Source organism: Bubalus kerabau, chromosome 1, assembly GCF_029407905.1.
Source record: "Bubalus kerabau isolate K-KA32 ecotype Philippines breed swamp buffalo chromosome 1, PCC_UOA_SB_1v2, whole genome shotgun sequence".
Lineage (NCBI taxonomy): Eukaryota > Metazoa > Chordata > Mammalia > Artiodactyla > Bovidae > Bubalus > Bubalus kerabau.
This window is the reverse complement of record NC_073624.1, coordinates 178,968,788-178,989,311: the sequence shown is the minus strand read 5'-3', so window position 1 is coordinate 178,989,311 and position 20,524 is coordinate 178,968,788. Positions and strand designations below refer to the sequence as shown.

The 20,524-nt window shown below is 38.4% G+C and overlaps 1 protein-coding gene across 1 annotated transcript; it reads left to right on the top strand.

Moving 5' to 3' along the window:
- The first annotated feature begins 205 nt into the window (after positions 1 to 205).
- Positions 206 to 1,156, top strand: LOC129624587 (olfactory receptor-like protein OLF4). Its single transcript, XM_055542714.1, has one exon. The coding sequence runs from the start codon at positions 206 to 208 to the stop codon at positions 1,154 to 1,156; it is 951 nt and encodes a 316-aa protein (XP_055398689.1).
- The last annotated feature ends 19,368 nt before the right edge of the window (positions 1,157 to 20,524 follow it).

Sequence of the window (20,524 nt, the reverse complement as noted above, 5' to 3'; positions counted from 1 at the left end):
TTTACTGAGAATGGGACAATAAAAATTCTAGTCAGAGATGAAATGAGGTATACCGTCAAGAAAAATTCATATATATGCAACATATTAACATCAATTTCTTGCCTGAAAAATAGAAATTATAGTATTTCAGCTATTTCAGGTATGCCCATTTTAGTGAAAATTAATCATGTTGCTTTCTTTTTTTCCCAATAGTCACATTTGCCATATGGAACTGGAGAACAATACACAAATTTCAAAATTTCTTCTTTTGGAATTTTCAGAGGAACCAGAACTGCAGCCGCTCATATTTGCGATTTTCCTCTCCATGTACCTGATCACTCTGTTTGGAAACCTGCTCATCATCCTGCTTGTCAGCTCAGACTCCCGCCTCCACACCCCCATGTACTTCTTCCTCTCCAACCTGTCCTTTGTAGACATATGCTTCACATCCACCACCATCCCAAATATGCTATGGAACATCCAGACACAGAGCAAAGTTATCACCTATGAAGCTTGTGTCACCCAGATGTATTTTTACATATTCTTTGCAGGATTAGATGACATTCTCCTGGCTGTGATGGCCTATGATCGGTATATGGCCATTTGCCAACCCCTGCAGTACATGGTCATCATGAGCCCTCGGCTCTGTGGACTGCTGGTGCTTCTGTCCTGGATAATGAGTATCATGTATTCCTTGTTACACAGTTTGATGGTGTTGCGATTGTCCTTCTGTTCAGACTCGGAAATCCACCACTTTTTCTGTGAACTCAATCAGGTGATACAACTTTCTTGTTCTGACACTTTTCTCAATAACATAGTGATCTATTTTTCAACTGCTCTCTATGGTGGTTGCCCTTTTGCTGGCATAATCTACTCTTACTCTAAAATAGTTTCCTCCATAACTGGAATCTCATCAGCTCAGGGGAAGTATAAAGCATTTTCCACCTGTGCATCTCACCTCTCAGTTGTCTCCTTATTTTATTGTACAGTCTTAGGAGTGTACCTTAGCCCTGCTGTTACACACAGCTCACAAACAAGTGCAACAGCCTCGGTGATGTACACTGTGGTCATGCCCATGCTGAATCCCTTCATCTACAGTCTGAGGAACAAAGACATAAAGAGGTCTCTGAAGAGATTCTATTTGGGGATGCCAGGTATAAAATTGCCAGTTACATGAAGGAAATGAATGTTTTCTTGATCACATGACTCAAAGACATGGAAGCAGATAATGCAATGCTTTGATCTTTGTAGAATAAAACTTACCTTTTCTATTTATTTCCTCAGATTTCCCTTTTATTTTGACTCAGCTTCTCTATGCAAATTTTAGTAATTTAAGTTTTCTCATCAGCTTGATATTCAGACAGTATTTACTGTTTCCTACTTCAAAATTTTCCTAACTTTAGATTAGAAATGTTTGGAAATTACATTCTTGTGGTGGCTCATCACAGATGAATTAAGAATAAATGCTTCTCAAAGTGGTGATACCCTAGAGGGGTGGGATGAAGGGGTGGGAGGGATACGTATATTTATGTCTGATTCCTGTGGTTGTAAGGCAGAAACCAACACAACATTGTAAAGCAATTATCCTCCTATTAAAAATAATTAATTAATTTAAAAAACTCATATGACACCCCAAGTAGTTTTCATTTGTCTTCCTGAAAGAATCATGAACACTTCTGCAAATCACAGAATAAATCAAAAAAGAAATCAAAATATTCATAGAAATGAATGAAAATGAAAACACAACAACCCCAAACCTGTGGGACACTGTAAAAGCAGTGCTAAGGGGAAGGTTCATAGCAATACAGGCATACCTCAAGAAACAAGAAAAAAGTCAAAAAAATAACCTAACTCTATACCAAAACCAACTAGAAAAGGGAGAAATGAAGAACACCATGGTTAGTAGAAGGAAAGAAAAAGTAAAAATTGACGCAAAAATAAATGCAAAAGAAACAAAAGAGACCATAGCAAAAATCAACAAAGCCAAAAGTTGTACTTTTCTAAGAATTTGTCCATTTCTTCCAAGTTGTCTATTTTAATGGCATGTAATTGCCAATAGTAGTCTCTTATGATCCTTTTTATTTCTGTGTTGTCTGTTGTGTTTTCTTTTTTTTTAAATTTTATTTAATTTAACTTTACAATATTTTTTTAATTTAATTTTATTTTATTTTTAAACTTTACATAATTGTATTAGTTTTGCCAAATATCAAAATGAATCCACCACAGGTATACATGTGTTCCCCATCCTGAACCCTCCTCCCTCCTCCCTCCCCATTCCATCCCTCTGGGTCGTCCCAGTGCACCAGCCCCAAGCATCCAGTATCGTGCATCGAACCTGGACTGGCAACTCGTTTCATACATGATATTTTACATGTTTCAATGCCATTTTCCCAAATCTTCCCACCCTCTCCCTCTCTCACAGAGTCCATAAGACTGTTCTATACATCAGTGTCTCTTTTGCTGTCTCGTACACAGGGTTATTGTTACCATCTTTCTAAATTCCATATATATGCGTTAGTATACTGTATTGGTGTTTTTCTTTCTGGCTTACTTCACTCTGTAAATAGGCTCCAGTTTCATCCACCTCATTAGAACTGATTCAAATGTATTCTTTTTAATGGCTGAGTAATACTCCATTGTGTATATGTACCACAGCTTGCTCATCCATTCATCTGCTGATGGACATCTAGGTTGCTTCCATGTCCTGGGTATTATAAACAGTGCTGTGATGAACATTGGGGTACACGTGTCTCTTTCCCTTCTGGTTTCCTCAGTGTGTATGCACAGCAGTGGGATTGCTGGATTATAAGGCAGTTCTATTTCCAGTTTTTTAAGGAATCTCCACACTGTTCTCCATAGTGGCTGTACTAGTTTGCATTCCCACCAACAGTGCAAGAGGGTTCCCTTTTCTCCACACCCTCTCCAGCATTTATTACTTGTAGACTTTTGGATCGCAGGCATTCTGACTGGCGTGACATGGTACCTCATAGTGGTTTTGATTTGCATTTCTCTGATAATGAGTGATGTTGAGCATCTTTTCATGTGTTTGTTAGCCATCTGTATGTCTTCTTTGGAGAAATGTCTATTTAGTTCTTTGGCCCATTTTTTGATTGGGTCATTTATTTTTCTGGAGTTGAGCTGTAGGAGTTGCTTGTATATATATATATATTTTTTTTTATTTATAGGCATTCATTTATTTATTTATTTTTTTAATTTTATTTTATTTTTATACTTTACATAACTGTATTAGATTTGCCAAATATCAAAATGAATCCGCCACAGGTATACATGTGTTCCCCATCCTGAACCCTCCTCCCTCCTCCCTCCCCATTCCATCCCTCTGGGTCGTCCCAGTGCACCAGCCCCTTCCCACCCTCTCCCTCTCCCACAGAGTCCATAAGACTGTTCTATACATCAGTGTCTCTTTTGCTGTCTCGTACACAGGGTTATTGTTACCATCTTTCTAAATTCCATATATATGCGTTAGTATACTGTATTGGTGTTTTTCTTTCTGGCTTACTTCACTCTGTATAATAGGCTCCAGTTTCATCCACCTCATTAGAACTGATTCAAATGTATTCTTTTTAATGGCTGAATAATACTCCATTGTGTATATGTACCACAGCTTGCTTATCCATTCATCTGCTGATGGACATCTAGGTTGCTTCCATGTCCTGGCTATTATAAACAGTGCTGCGATGAACATTGGGGTACATGTGTCTCTTTCCCTTCTGGTTTTCTCAGTGTGTATGCCCAGCAGTGGGATTGCTGGATCATAAGACAGGTCTATTTCCAGTTTTTTAAGGAATCTCCACACTGTTCTCCATAGTGGCTGTACTAGTTTGCATTCCCACCAACAGTGTAAGAGGGTTCCCTTTTCTCCACACCCTCTCCAGCATTTATTACTTGTAGACTTTTGGATCGCAGCCATTCTGACTGGTGTGAAATGGTACCTCATAGTGGTTTTGATTTGCATTTCTCTGATAATGAGTGATGTTGAGCATCTTTTCATGTGTTTGTTAGCCATCTGTATGTCTTCTTTGGAGAAATGTCTATTTAGTTCTTTGGCCCATTTTTTGATTGGGTCATTTATTTTTCTGGAGTTGAGCTGTAGGAGTTGCTTGTATATTCTCGAGATTAGTTGTTTGTCAGTTGCTTCATTTGCTATTATCTTCTCCCATTCTGAAGGCTGTCATTTTACCTTGCTAATAGTTTCCTTTGATGTGCAGAAGCTTTTAAGGTTAATTAGGTCCCATTTGTTTATTTTTGCTTTTATTTCCAATATTCTGGGAGGTGGGTCATAGAGGATCCTGCTGTGATGTATGTCAGAGAGTGTTTTGCCTATGTTCTCCTCTAGGAGTTTTATAGTTTCTGGTCTTACGTTGAGATCTTTAATCCATTTTGAGTTTATTTTTGTGTGTGGTGTTAGAAAGTGTTCTAGTTTCATTCTTTTACAAGTGGTTGACCAGATTTCCCAGCACCACTTGTTAAAGAGATTGTCGTTAATCAATTGTATATTCTTGCCTCCTTTGTCAAAGATAAGGTGTCCATATGTGTGTGGACTTATCTCTGGGCTTTCTATTTTGTTCCATTGATCTATATTTCTGTCTTTGTGCCAGTACCATACTGTCTTGATAACTGTGGCTTTGTAGTAGAGCCTGAAGTCAGGTAGGTTGATTCCTCCAGTTCCATTCTTCTTTCTCAAGATCGCTTTGGCTATTCGAGGTTTTTTGTATTTCCATACAAATTGTGAAATTATTTGTTCTAGCTCTGTGAAGAATACTGTTGGTAGCTTGATAGGGATTGCATTGAATCTATAAATTGCTTTGGGTAGTATACTCATTTTCACTATATTGATTCTTCCAATCCATGAACATGGTATATTTCTCCATCTGTTAGTGTCCTCTTTGATTTCTTTCACCAGTGTTTTATAGTTTTCTATATATAGGTCTTTAGTTTCTTTAGGTAGATATATTCCTAAGTATTTTATTCTTTCCGTTGCAATGGTGAATGGAATTGTTTCCTTAATTTCTCTTTCTGTTTTCTCATTATTAGTGTATAGGAATGCAATATTGTATTGGTTTTGCCATATATCAAAATGAATCTGCCATAGGTATACATGTGTTCCCCATCCTAAACCCTCCTTTCTCCCCATATCATCCCTCTGGGTCGTTCCAGTGCACCAGCCCCAAGCACCCAGTATCGTGCATCGAAACTGGACTGGCAACTCATTTCATATATGATATTATACATATTTCAATACCATACTCCCAAGACATCCCACCCTCCCCCTCTCCCACAGAGTCCAAAAGACTGTTCTATACATCTGTGTCTCTTTTGCTGTCTCATATACAGGGTTATTGTTACCATCTTTCTAAATTCCATATATATGCGTTAGTATACTGATTTGGTGTTTTTCTTTCTGGCTTACTTCACTCTGTATAATAGGCTCCAGTTTCATCCACCTCATTAGAACTGATTCAAATGTATTTTTTTTAATGGCTGAGTAATACTTCATTGTGTATATGTACCACTGCTTTCTTATCCATTCATCTGCTGATGGACATCTAGGTTGCTTCCATATCCTGGCTATTATATACAGTGCTGTGATGAATATTGGGGTACATGTGTCTCTTTCAATTCTGGTTTCCTTGGTGTGTATGCCCAGCAGTGGGATTGCTAGATCATAAGGCAGTTCTATTTCCAGTTTTTTAAGGAATCTCCACACTGTTCTCCATAGTGGCTGTACTAGTTTGCATTCCCACCAACAGTGTAAGAGAGTTCCCCTTTCTCCACACCCTCTCCAGCATTTATTGCTTGTAGACTTTTGGATCGCAGCCATTCTGACTGGCGTGAAATGGTACCTCATAGTGGTTTTGATTTGCATTTCTCTGATAATGAGTGATGTTGAGCATTTTTTCATGTGTTTGTTAGCCATCTGTATGTCTTCTTTGGAGAAATGTCTATTTAGTTCTTTGGCCCATTTTTTGATTGGGTCATTTATTTTTCTGGAGTTGAGCTGTAGGAGTTGCTTGTATATTTTTGAGATTAGTTGTTTGTCAGTTGCTTCATTTGCTATTATTTTCTGCCGTTCTGAAGGCTGTCTTTTCACCTTGCTTATAGTTTCCTTTGATGTGCAGAAGCTTTTAAGTTTAATTAGGTCCCATTTATTTATTTTTGCTTTTATTTCCAATATTCTGGGAGGTGGGTCATAGAGGATCCTGCTGTGATGTATGTCGGAGAGTGTTTTGCCTATGTTCTCCTCTAGGAGTTTTATAGTTTCTGATCTTATGTTTAGATCTTTAATCCATTTTGAGTTTATTTTTGTGTATGGTGTTAGAAAGTGCTCTAGTTTCATTCTTTTACAAGTGGTTGACCAGTTTTCCCAGCACCACTTGTTAAAGAGATTGTCTTTAATCCATTGTATATTTTTGCCTCCTTTGTCTAACATAAGGTGTCTGTATGTGCGTGGATTTATCTCTGGGCTTTCTATTTTGTTCCATTGATCTATATTTCTGTCTTTGTGCCAGTTTCATACTGTCTTGATGACTGTGGCTTTGTAGTAGAGCCTGACGTCAGGCAGGTTGATTCCTCCAGTTCCATTCTTCTTTCTCAAGATAGCTTTGGCTGTTCGAGGCTTTTTGTATTTCCATACAAATTGTGAAATTATTTTTTATAGCTCTGTGAAGAATACCGCTGGTAACTTGATAGGGATTGCATTGAATCTATAGATTGCTTTGGGTAGTATACTCATTTTCACTATATTGATTCTTCCAATCCATGAACATGGTATATGTGTCCATCTATTAGTGTCCTCTTTGATTTCTTTCACCAGTGTTTTATAGGTGATAAACATATATATGTTTTATATATAGGTCTTTAGTTTCTTTAGGTAGATATATTCCTAAGTATTTTATTCTTTCCATTGCAATGGTGAATGGAATTGTTTCCTTAATTTCTCTTTCTATTTTCTCATTATTAGTGTATAGGAATGCAAGGATTTCTGTGTGTTGATTTTATATCCTGCAACTTTAGTGTATTAATTGATTAGTTCTAGTAATTTTCTGGTGGAGTCTTTAGGGTTTTCTATGCAGAGGATCATGTCATCTGCAAACCGTGAGAGTTTTACTTCTTCTTTTCCAATTTGGATTCCTTTTATTTCTTTTTCTGCTCTGATTGCTGTGGCCAAAACTATGTTGAATAGTAATGGTGAAAGTGGGCATCCTTGTCTTGTTTCTGACTTTAGAGGAAATGCTTTCAATTTTTCACCATTGAGGATAATGTTTGCTGTGGGTTTGTCATATACAGCTTTTATTATGTTGAGATATGTTCCTTCTATTCCTGGTTTCTGGAGAGTTTTTATCATAAATGATGTTGAATTTTGTCAAAGGCTTTCTCTGCATCTATTGAGATAATCATATGGTTTTTATTTTTCAATTTGTTAATGTGGTGTATTACATTGATTGATCTGCGGATATTGAAGAATACTTGCATCCCTGGGATAAAGCCCACTAGGTCATGGTGTATGATCTTCTTAATGTGTTGTTGGATTCTGATTGTTAGGATTTTGTTAAAGACTTTTGCATCTATGTTCATCAGTGATATTGGCCTGTAGTTTTCTTTTTTTGTGGCATCTTTGTCAGGTTTTGCTATTAGGGTGATCGTGGCCTCATAGAATGGGTTTGGAAGTTTACTTTCGTCTGCAGTTTTCTGGAAGAGGTTGAGTAGGATAGGTGTTAGCTCTTCTCTAAGTTTTTGGTAGAATTCAGCTGTGAAGTCGTCTGGACCTGGGGTTTTGTTTGCTGCAAGATTTCTGATTACAGTTTCAATTTCTGTGCTTGTGATGGGTCTGTTAAGATTTTCTATTTCTTCCTGGTCCAGTGTTGGAAAGTTGTACTTTTCTAAGAATTTGTCCATTTTTTCCACGTTGTCCATTTTATTGGCATATAATTGCTGATAGTAGTCTCTTATGATCCTTTGTATTTCTGTGTTGTCTGTTGTGATCGCTCCATTTTCATTTCTAATTTTATTGATTTGTTTTTTCTCCATTTGTTTCTTGATGAGTCTGGCTATTGGTTTGTCAGTTTTATTTATCCTCTCAAAGAACCAGCTTTTGGCTTTGTTGATTTTTGCCATGGTCTCTTTTATTTCTTTTGAATTTATTTCTGCCCTAATTTTTAAGATTTCTTTCCTTCTACTAACCCTGGTGTTCTTCATTTCTTCCTTTTCTAGTTGCAGATGGAGAGCTTTCTAGGAGTAGAGTTAAATTATTTATTTGACTTTTTTCTTGTTTGTTGTATTGCTATGAACTTTCCCCTTAGGACTGCTTTTACAGTGTCCCACAGGTTTTGGGTTGTTGTGTTTCCATTTTCATCTGTTTCTATGCAAATTTTGATTTCTTTTTTGATTTCTTCTGTGATTTGTTGGTTATTCAGCAGTGTGTTGTTCAGCCTCCATATGTTGAAATTTTAATAGTTTTTCTCCTGTAATTGAGATCTAATCTTACTGCATTGTGGTCAGAAAAGATGCTTGGAATGATTTCAATTTTTCTGAATTTACCAAGGCTAGATTTATGGCCCAGGATGTGATCTATCCTGGAGAAGGTTCCGTGTGCTCTTGAGAAAAAGGTGAAATTCATTGTTTGAGGATGAAATGTTCTATAGATATCAATTAGGTCTAACTGGTCTATTGTATCATTTAAAGTTTGTGTTTCCTTGTTAATTTTCTGTTTAGTTGATCTATCCATAGGTGTGAGTGGGGTATTAAAGTCTCCCACTATTATTGTGTTATTGTTAATTTCTCCTTTCATACTTGTTAGTATTTGTCTTACATATTGCGGTGCTCCTATGTTGGGTGTATATATATTTATAATTGTTATATCTTCTTCTTGGATTGATCATTTGATAATTATGTAGTGACCTTCTTTGTCTCTTTTCACAGCCTTTGTTTTAAAGTCTATTTTATCTGATATGAGTATTGCTACTCCTGCTTTCTTTTGGTCCCTATTTGCATGGAAAATCTTTTTCCATCCCTTTACTTTCAGTCTGTATGTGTCCCCTGTTTTAAGTTGGGTCTCTTGTAGACTACATATGTAGGTGTCTTGTTTTTGTATCCATTCAGCCAGTCTTTGTCTTTTGGTTGGGGCATTCAGCCCATTTACGTTTAAGGTAATTATTGATAAGTATGATCCTTTTGCCATTTGCTTTATTGTTTTGGGTTCGAATTTATACACCCTTTTTGTGTTTCCTGTCTAGAGAATATCCTTTAGTATTTGTTGGAGAGCTGGTTTGGTGGTGCTGAATTCTCTCAGTTTTTGCTTGTCTGTAAAGCTTTTGATTTCTCCTTCATACTTGAATGAGATCCTTGCTGGGTACAATAATCTGGGCTGTAGGTTATTTTCTTTCATCACTTTAAGTGTGTCTTGCCATTCCCTCCTGGCTTGGAGAGTTTCTATTGAATGCTCAACTGTTATCCTTATGGGAATTCCCTTGTGTGTTATTTGTTGTTTTTCCCTTGCTGCTTTTAATATTTGTTCATTGTGTTTGATCTTTGTTAATTTGATTAATATGTGTCTTGGGATGTTTCACCTTGGGTTTATCCTGTTTGGGACTCTCTGGGTTTCTTGGACTTGAGTGATTATTTCCTTCCCAATTTTAGGGAAGTTTTCAACTATTATCTCTTCAAGTATTGTCTCATGGTCTTTCTTTTTGTCTTCTTCTTCTGGGACCCCTATGATTCGAATGTTGTAGCATTTAATATTGTCCTGGAGGTCTCTGAGATTGTCCGCATTTCTTTTAATTTATTTTTTTTCTTTTTTCCTCTCTGATTCATTTATTTCTACCATTCTGTCTTCTAATTCACTAATCCTATCTTCTGCCTCTGTTATTCTACTATTTGTTGCCTCCAGAGTGTTTTTGATCTCATTTATTGCATTATTCATTATACATTGACACTTTTTTATTTCTTCTAGGTGCTTTTTAAACCTTTCTTGCATCTTCTCAATCCTTGTCTCCAGGCTATTTATCTGTGATTCCATTTTGATTTCAAGATTTTGGATCAATTTCACTATCATTATTCGGAATTCTTTATCAGGTAGATTCCCTATCTCTTTCTCTTTCATTTGGTTTGGTGGGCATTTATCCTGTTGCTTTACCTGCTGGATATTCCTTTATCTTTTCACCTTGTTTAAATTGCTGAGTTTGGGGTGTCCTTTCTGTATTCTGGCAGTTTGTGGAGTTCTCTTTATTGTGGCATTTCCTCACAGTGTGTGGGTTTGTACAGGTGGCTTGTCAAGGTTTCTTGGTTAGGGAAGCTTGTGTCGGTGTTCTGGTGGGTGGAGCTGTATTTCTTCTCTCTGGAGTGCAATGAAGTGTCCAGTAATGAGTTATGAGATGTCTATGGTTTTGGGGTGACTTTGGGCAGCCTGTATATTGGAGCTCAGGGCTGTGTTCCAGTGTTGCTGGAGAATTTGCTTGGTATGTCTTGCCCTGGAACTTGTTGGCCCTTGTGTGGTGCTTGGTTTCAGTGTAGGTATGGAGGCATTTGATGAGCTCCTGTCAATTAATGTTCCCTGGAGTCAGGGTTTGGACTTAATCCTCCTGCTTCCAGTTATCAGTCTTATTTTTACAGTAGTCTCAAAACTTCTCCTTCTATACAGCACCATTGATAAAACATCTACATTAAAGATGAAAAGTTTCTCCACCGTGAGGGTCACCCAGAGAGGTTCACAGCGTTACATGGAGAAAAGAAGAGGGAGGAGGGAGTTAGAGGTGACCCAAATGAGATGAGGTGGAACCAATAGAGGAGACAGCAGGCTAACCAGTAATCACTTCCTTATGTGCACTCCACAACTAGACCACTCAGAGATGTTCATGGAGTTATACAGAGAAGAGAAGAGGGAGGAAGGAGATAGAGGTGGCCAGGAGGATAAAAGGAGGGAATGAAAAGGAGAGAGACAGATCCCACCAGTAATCAATTCCCTAAGTGTTCTCCACCGTCTGAAACACACAGTAATTCACAGAGTTGTGTAGAGTAGAGAGGGGTTAGGGAGGAGACACAGGCGACCTGGTGGAAAAAAAGAAGAGTCCGAAGGGGGAGAGAGCAGTCAAGCCAGTAATCTCTCTCCCTAGTAAAAAATGGGTACTGAAGATTGGGTTCTTAAAGGTACAAAATTGGTAACAAATACCTAAAGGCAAAAATTAAAAATCTAGAGTAGAGTTTGGAATTTCAAAGATACAATGTTAAAGAGAAGAAGAAGGAAAATAAAGAGAGAAAAAGAAAAAAAAAGTCACAAAAATTATAAAGAAAATATAGGTACAAAATTGATAACAAATACCAAAAAGCAAAAGTTAAAAATCTAGGGTAGAGTTTGGAATTTCAAAAGTACAATGTTAAAGAAAAGAAGAAGAAAAATAAAGAGAAAAACAAAAACAAAAACAAAGTCACAAAAGGTATAAAAAATATAGGTACAAAATTGATATCAAATACCAAAAAGCATAAATTAAAAATCTAGAGTCGAGTTTGGAATTTCAGGAATACAATGTTAAAGAAAAGCTGAAGAGAAAGAAAGAGAGTGGAAAAAAAAGTCACAAAAGGTATTAAAAAAATAGGTACAAAATTGATAACAAATACTAAAAAGCTAAAATTAAAACTCTAGAGAAGAGTTTGGAATTTCAAAAATACAATGTTAAAGAAAAGAAGAAGAAAAAAGCAAGGTCACAAAACTTATAAAAAATATATATATGAAGTTTGCTTTTTTTTTTTTTTTAAAAAGGGTCTTTTTTTTTTTTTTTTTTTTACCAAGTAATAGTAGGTTATAAAAGTGAAAATTAAAGGAGTAATAGAGGACTTAAAATTTTTTAAAAAATTAAAAAAAAAGAAAGAATAATCATAAAAATAGTAAAAAAAAATATATATATAGGACTTTCTCTGATGTTGTTGTGGGTATTCTGGGTTCAGTTCATTTTCGGCTAGTTCCTTGTTCCGGCTTATATTTCTAAAGATCTATAGGCCCCTTCCTATGTAGTCGGTACTAACCACGGGGTTCTAATCTATTGCCTGTCGCTTCCAAGGTGGTTCCCTCTGCTATAGCTTCTTCTGTTTGCTGGTCTCTTCAGTGTCTGATTTCTGCCCTGATACAAAGGGGGCGGTGGTGGACACCTTTTTTTTTTTTTTTTTCTTTTAAAGGCTCACTTGTTCAGTCGTGCTGTGGGGAGGGAGGGATGCTGCAAACAAATAAGACTGGCGTGTGCTTGCAGTGCCTCAGCCACACTGGGCCTGCCCCCTCTCACAGTGCATGTAGCCTCCGTGCCCACATTGCTCAGGCTCTAGGTTGCTCTGCCAGGAACCATCTGTAGCCAGCCCTGGGCTGCTTGCACCTCCCAGGTCTAAGCTTCTCAGGTTTAGGCACTTGGGTAGTTCTCAGAGGCACAGACTCGGTTGGGCCTGCGTTTTGTGCCCTTCCCAGGTCCAGGCAGCTCAGGTGATGAGGTGTTTGGTGAGCACAGTTGCTGGTACTTATCACCTCCCCACCGCTTGCTTATCTGGGTGTACAACCAGCGCACCTGCTCAGGTGGATGTTGACTGTCCAGAACCCCAAGAAGTTTTAGTTAGCAAAGAAGCCTGCTTGCAGTTTTGTAGATAATGTCTCTCTGGGGCTGCGATTGCCCCCTTCCAGCTCTGGCTGCCTGTCACCGGAGGGGGACGGTCTGCAGCCAGCTATCTCTGTACAGTCCTTTGTTCCGTGCACGGGCCTGGTGGTGTCTTAGGTTAGGGCTCGCTTTTCGCGTGGTAGATATCCCACAGTCTGGTTTGCTAGCCGAAATTATTTCGCTCAGGTAGTGCTTAGGGTATTCAGGCCAGATCCTTACTCTAAGCGATGCAGCCCATGCCGCGCCTCCCTGCCCAGCCCCCACTTGCTAATGGTGGATGCAGGCGTCTGCGCTGCTTCTCCACTGGGTGAGTTACCATAGGGCTCGTAATCTGTGGGTTTTAATTGTTTATTTTTTCTCCCTGTTATGTTGCCTTCTGTGCTTCCAAGGCTCAGCACAGACTCGGCAGTGAGAAGGTTTCCTGGTGTTTGGAAACTTTTCTCTTTTTAAGACTCCCTTCCCGGGACGGAGGTCCATCCCTCCCTCTTTTGTCTCTTTTTTTGTCTTTTATATTTTTTCCTACCTCTTTTTGAAGACAATGGGTTGCTTTTCTGGGTGCCTGATGTCCTCTGCCAGCATTCAGAAGTTGTTTTGTGGAATTTACTCGACATTTAAATGTTCTTTTGATGAATTTGTGGGGGAGAAAGTGTTCTCCCCGTCCTAGTCCTCCGCCATCTTAGCTCCTCCTGTGCTGTCTGTTGTGATCTCTCCATTTTCATTTCTAATTTTATTGATTTGATTTTTCTCCCTTTGTTTCTTGATGAGTCTGGCTAATGGTTTGTCAATTTATTTATCCTCTCAAAGAACCAGCTTTGGCTTTGTTGATTTTTGCTATCATCTCTTTTGTTTCTTTTGCATTTATTTCTGCCCTAATTTTTAAGATTTCTTTCCTTCTACTAACCCTGGGATTCTTCATTTCTTCCTTTTCTAGTTGCTTTAGGTGTAGAGTTAGGTTATTTATTTGACTTTTTTGTTGTTGTTGTTTCTTGAGGTATGCCTGTATTGCTGTGAACCTTCCTCTTAGCACTGCTTTAACAATGTCCCACAGGTTTTGGGTTGTTGTGCTTTCATTTTCATTAGTTTCTATGCATATATTGATTTCTTTCAGGAAGAAATAGAAAATCTTAACAGATCCATCACAAGCACAGAAATTGAAGCTGTAATCAGAAATCTTACAGCAAACAAAAGCCTAGGTCCAGACAGCTTCACAGCTGAACTCTACCAAAAACTTAGAGAAGAGCTAACACCTATCTGACTCAAACTCTTCCAGAAAATTGCAGAGGAAGGTAAACTTCCAAACTCATTCAATGAGTCCACCATAACCCTAATACCAAAACCTGACAAAGATGCCACAAAAAAAGAAAACTACAGGCCAATACCACTGATGAACATAGATGAAAACATCCTTAACAAATTTCTAGCAATCAGAATCCAACAACACATTAAAAAGATCATACACCATGACCAAGTGGGCTTTATTCCAGGGATGCAAGGATTCTTCAATATCCACAAATCAATCAATGTAATACACCACATTAACAAATTGAAAAAATAAAAGCCATATGATTATCTCAATAGATGCAGAGAATGCCTTTGACAAAAGTCAACATCCATTTATGATTTAAAACCCTCCAGAAAGCAGGATTAGAAGGAACACACCTCAACATAATAAAAGCTATATATGACAAACCCACAGCAAACATTATCATCAATGGTGAAAAATTGAAAGCATTTCCCCTAAAGTCAGGAACAAGACAAGGGTGCCCACTCTCACCACTACTATTCAAAATAGTTTTGGAAGTTTTGGCCATAGCAATCCGGGCAGAAAAAGAAATAAAGGGAATCCAAATTGGAAAAGAAGAAGTAAAGCTCTCACTGTTTGCAGATGACATGATCCTCTACATAGAAAACCCTAAAGACGCCACCAGAAAATTGCTAGAGCTAATCAATGAATATAGTAAAGTTGCAGGATATAAAATCAACACACAGAAATCCTTGCATTGCTATACACTAATAATGAGAAAACAGAAAGAGAAATTAAGGAAACAATTCTATTCACCATTGCAAGGAAAAGAATAAAATATTTAGGAATATATCTACCTAAAGAAACAAAAGACCTATATATAGAAAACTATAAAACACTGGTGAATGTAATCAAAGAGGACACAAATAGATAGAGAAATATACTGTGTTCATGGATTGGAAGAATCAATATAGTGAAAATGAGTATACTACCTAAAGCAATCTACAGATTCAATGCAACCCCTATCAAGCCACCAACAGTATTTTTCACAGAGATAGAACAATTAATTTCAAAATTTGTATGGAAATGCAAAAAGCCTCAAATAGCCCAAGCAATCTTGAGAAAGAAGAATGGAACTGGAGGAATCAACCTGCCTGACTTCAGGCTCCACTACAAAGCCACAGTCATCAAGACAGTATGGTACTGACACAAAGACAGAAATATTGATCAGTGGAACAAAATAGAAAGCCCAGAGATAAATCCATGCACATATGGACACCTTATCTTTGACAAAGGAGGCAAGAATATACAATGGAAAAAAGACAATCTATTTCACAAGTGGTGCTGGGAAAACTGGCCCACCACTTGTAAAAGAATGAAACTAGAACACTTTCTAACACCATACACAAAAATAAACTCAAAATGGATTAAAGATTTAAACATAAGGCCAGAAACTATTAAACTCCTAGAGGAAAACATAGGCAAAACACTCTCCGACATAAACCACAGCAGGATCCTGTATGACACACCTCCCAGAATATTGGAAATAAAAGCAAAAATAAACAAATTGGACTTAATTAAAATTAAAAGTTTCTGTACAACACAGGAAACTATAAGCAAGGCGAAAAGACAGCCTTCAGAATGAAAGAAAATAATAGCAAAGGAAGCAACTGACAGAGAATTAATCTCAAAAATATACAAGCAACTCCTGCAGCTCAATTCCGGAAAAATACACGACCCAATAAAAAAATAGCCCAACGAACTAAACAGACATTTCTACAAAGAAGACATACAGATGGCTAGCAAACTCATGAAAAGATGCTAAACATCACTTATTATCACAGAATTGCAAATTAAAACCACAATGAGGTATCATTTCACACCAGTCAGAATGGCTGTGATCCAAAAGTCTACAAGCAATAAATGCTGGAGAAGGTGTGGAGAAAAGGGAACCCTCTTACACTGTTGGTGGGAATGCAAACTAGTACAGCCACTATGGAGAACAGTGTGGAGATTCCTTAAAAAACTGGAAATAGAACTGTCATACAACCCAGCAATCCCACTGTTGGGTATACACACCAAGGAAAGCAGAATTGAAAGAGACACATGTACCCCAATATTCACCACAGCACTGTTTATAATAGCCTGGACATGGAAGCAACCTAGATGTCCGTCAGCAGATGAATGGATAAGAACACTGTGGTACATATACATAATGGAGTATTACTCATCCATTAAAAAGAATACATTTGAATCAGTTCTAATGAGGTGGATGAAACTGGAGCCTATTATACAGAGTGAAGTAAGCCAGAAAGCAAACCACCAATACAGTATATACTAATGCATATATATGGAATTTAGAAAGTTGGTAACGATAACCCTGTATGTGAGACAGCAAAAGAGACACAGGTGTATAGAAGAGTCATTCGGAGTCTGTGGGAGAGGGAGAGGGTGTGATGATTTGGGAGAATGACATTGAAACTTGTATATTATCATATGTGAAATGAATCACCAGTCAAGGTTCGATGCATGATACAGGGTGCTTGGGGCTGGTGCACTGGGATGACTGTGAAGGATGGTATGGGGAGGGAGGTAGGAGGGGGTTTCAGGATGGAGAACACATGTACCCCCTTGGCAGATTCACGTCAATGTATGACAAAACCAATACAATATTGTAAAGTTAAAAATATATATATACAGTAGACAACCAAGACAAATAATATTATTTTAAATAAAGTAAGTTGAATTATTGGGTATAAATATATGACTATAAAATTATATGAGAACTTTTGACTATGCAAAAGGTCGATGCCCCTAACCCTTGTGTTACTCAAGGTCTAAGATTCTATGTAAAAATATATGTATGGATCATCATGATCAAAAAAGACTCACTGGAGAGCTTTAATATCTGTTTGGTCACATGACACAGGGTCACAATTTGAGCAGACAAACTTGTCTTCCAATCTCCTGCCCACCTGAAATGAAATCTTAATGGAGTCCCTTTTTAAAAAAATACAATTATCTGACATAAAATTTAAAAGCAGAGTAATTTGTATTTAAATATTGTGCAAATGTCTAGAATGATAAGGAGTAGATTATTAATGTTGCTCTCAGTTCTGTTCGTTTTTATGTCGTATCATTGGACATTGCTACATTAGAACTCATGCTAATGATAAATGTTTTAATATAACCTCTTCACTATCAAATGAAACTGTGTAGGGTGGAATTGTTCTGATCTCTGTTGTGCTCCTCATGAGTCTATATTCATCTGTCTTTCTCTATGATGTAATTCTAAAGATTTTTGCATAGTGTACTTCTTTCTTCACTGGTAAATGATAGTTTTCTCCATTATGAGTGCCCGTTATGTTTATGGAAAAATGAGTTTATCACTAATATGTCAGCATCATGATAACATAAGATACTCCCTTTGTCTCTACCTTTCATTATACTATTAGTAAAACATCTATACTTTAAGAAAGTTTCCTCTGCCCAACACACCAGACCTCCAGAGATTCACATATATGTAGCACATGAAGGTAGGCTGATTAGAACACGTAGGGGAAGTAGAACCACAGTAATGGTAGAATCAGCGTCCCTGGTCCCAGTGCTATGGTTGAGGCAGCTGAGCCCATGGACCCAGAGCACCAGTGAGGTGGAACACTTGACCCTGGACTTCTAGATGCAGCATCATCTACAACCACAGGAAGATGGTGGTGGGGTGGTGGTGGGACTGTGGCCCAGGTGACCCTGGATGATGAAAAATACCCACTGTCCTGATTCCCACAGCAGAGATGCCAACCACAGAAAGAACACTGACAGCACCAAGGCATCAGTGGACCTGGAGGTATCAGTGACCCTGGAGGCACTGGCAGTGATTACAAGGCACCAGGCAAAACATCTGGTAGAAACATTGAAGGGCAGGCACTGCAATTTCTCAATTATAGGCAGTTGTAGGTCATATAGAAGAAATTAAAACCTTGTTCAATAGAGCTTAACTGAAAAACAAAGAAGGGCTTCTAGTTATCATTCTGAATTCTTTGCAACCCTTTGGGACTGTGTAGCTCACCAGGCTTCTCTTTCCATGGGATTTTCCAGGCAAGAATACTGGAAATTGCCATTTCGTCCTCCAGGGATGGATAGAATGGCTACTATCAAAGAGAAAAAAATCAACACATGTTGGTGAGGATCACATTGGACCAGGAAAGGATACCCAAGTTTCACAATTTTTTCTCAAACCTGTGTATCTCCTCTCTGTATCTCTTATAAATACATTTGTCATTGGATTTTGGATCCACTTGGATAATCTAAGCTGATCCCACTAGAAGTCCTCAATTATGGTAAAAGACATTCCCCCCCCCCATCAAATAAGGTCACATTCACAGGTATGAGGGGTTAGGATGTAGACATATCTTTTGAGGGCCCACCATTCAATCCACTATGCTGTGTTCCAATAAAAACTTTTTACTGAAACAGGCTGTGACTACAATTTGTTCTATGATAACAGTGTTCTGAACCCTGATTTAGAGTGGAGATCCAGACAAAGGGAGTAAGTAAACCAGAGACAAAACTGCAAAATAGAAAGAATATAAAAATATAGCTCCTATACTGTTAATGGGTTTCACTTGTGTGTGTGTGTGTGTGTGTGCTCAGCTGTGTTCCGCTGTTTGTGACCTCATGAACTGAACAGTCTCCTCTGTCCATGGAATTTTCCAGGAAAGAATATTAGAATGGGTTATGTTGACTAAAAAATACAGTCACAACCTGAAAGTAGAGAGGTACTTTATTTGGTGGGACTGTCCCCAGCCCTGGAGACAGCATCTCAGTAGCTCTGAGAAAACTGCTCTAAGGAGAAAGGAAGGGGAATCAGATTATACACCTTTGCAACAAAGGGAGCAGGCAGGCTGAACATCAAAGTCAGATATCAAATTAAGGAGTTTAGCATTCTCTGTATGGGAAGATGCAAGCCTCTGGACTCACTGAATTCATTCCTTTCGTATGCACCTTGGCTGTCTTGGGCCAAACCTTGTTTCCTTGTTCTTCTTAAGGAGGGGCAAATGTGACAAATGGCTGCTTCTTGCATTCCCCCACTGGGGGTATGGTAGCATCTGCTGGATTGCAGTTTTAGGAGTCCCCACTCCCCCCCCCCCCACCCATTCAACATTTGGAGGCCAGAGATAGCTGATGGCAGTGACATTTCTTGTTTATTGATATGGCAGGAGATGTTTTCATTTTACAGTTGCTATTTGCTACTCTCAGGAATCTTTCTGACCCAATGATGGAACTCAAGTCTCTTGCATCTCCTGCCCTGGCAGGCGGGTACTTTACCACTGAGCCATCTGTTCCCAAACAGCTGCTCCCTGTGTCAGTGTGTGACAGCAGGCAGGTGGCTAAGGATGAACAGAGAAATCGGGGCAGGGCCAGGTGGCAGGAAATCCTACGTCACATAAACAGTGAGGACCATAGACAGACAAGGGAAAGCAAGAGCCTTCAGATGGACAGGAAGCCACATGTTTTGGATGATAACGGTTCTGTAACAACCTAGAGGGGTGGTATGGGGTGGGAGATGGGAGGGAGTTTCAAGAGGAGGGGATGTATTTATATACTTATGGCTGATTCGTGTTTGGCAGAAAACAACACAATTCTGTAAAGCAATTATCCTTCCGTTAAAAAGCAAATGTTTGGAAAAAATGAAATATTCCGAACTGTGGTGCTGGAGAAGATTTTTGAGAGTCCCTTAGATAGTAAGAAGATAAAATCACTCAATCCTCAAGGAAATCAACCCTGAATATACATTGGAAGGACTGATGCTGGAGCTGAAAATCCAATACTTTGGCCAGCTGATGAGAAGAATTGACTCATTGGAAAAGACCCCGATGCTGGGAAAGATTGAGGGCAGGGGGAGAAGGGAGCAGCAGAGGATGAGATGGTTAGATGACATCACTGACTCGATGGATATGAATTTGAGCAATCTCCAGTGATAATGAAGGACAGAGGATCTTGGTGGGCTGAAGTTTATGAGATCACAAAGAGTTGGACACAATTTAGTGGCTGAACAACAACAATTCCATGGTTGATTTTAAATATATATCCAAATATGTCATGTAACAAATCTTTTTAAAGAGGAGTAAATAACTGCTCTAAATTATAGTTAAATCTCCTAATTTGTCAAATGTCACACAAAGCCAAAGATTATATATGGTTTTGTAGCAAACAATACAACTCTTTTGTTGAAGAGGGATTACCAGTATTCTGGCTATAACAGGAGCTATTGATCCTTGTGTTAGGTAGTTAGAATAGGAAACAGGAGTCCAGAATGGCGGTGGCTAAAAGACAAGGAAGGGAGAAGCCTGCAAAAATAGAACAAACGAAGGTCCGAGGACCAGAGTGAGGACCTCAGGTAGAACAAATAGTGCTCCTGGCTAGCCCAATTTACATAGGACAGGCCCAGGGGGAGGAAAAAAAATATATATATATATATATATATATATATAGAGAGAGAGAGAGAGAGAGAGGAGCCAAAGGGCCGGGGGTCTCTCCCGCACACTGGGGCACTCTTTTCTTTGTGTCTTTGGGTCGACATGCCCTCAACACCTCGAGGATGGATTTTCTGCTATTTTCTAAATTAAATAGAGCTGTAACATGGAGCTGTAAC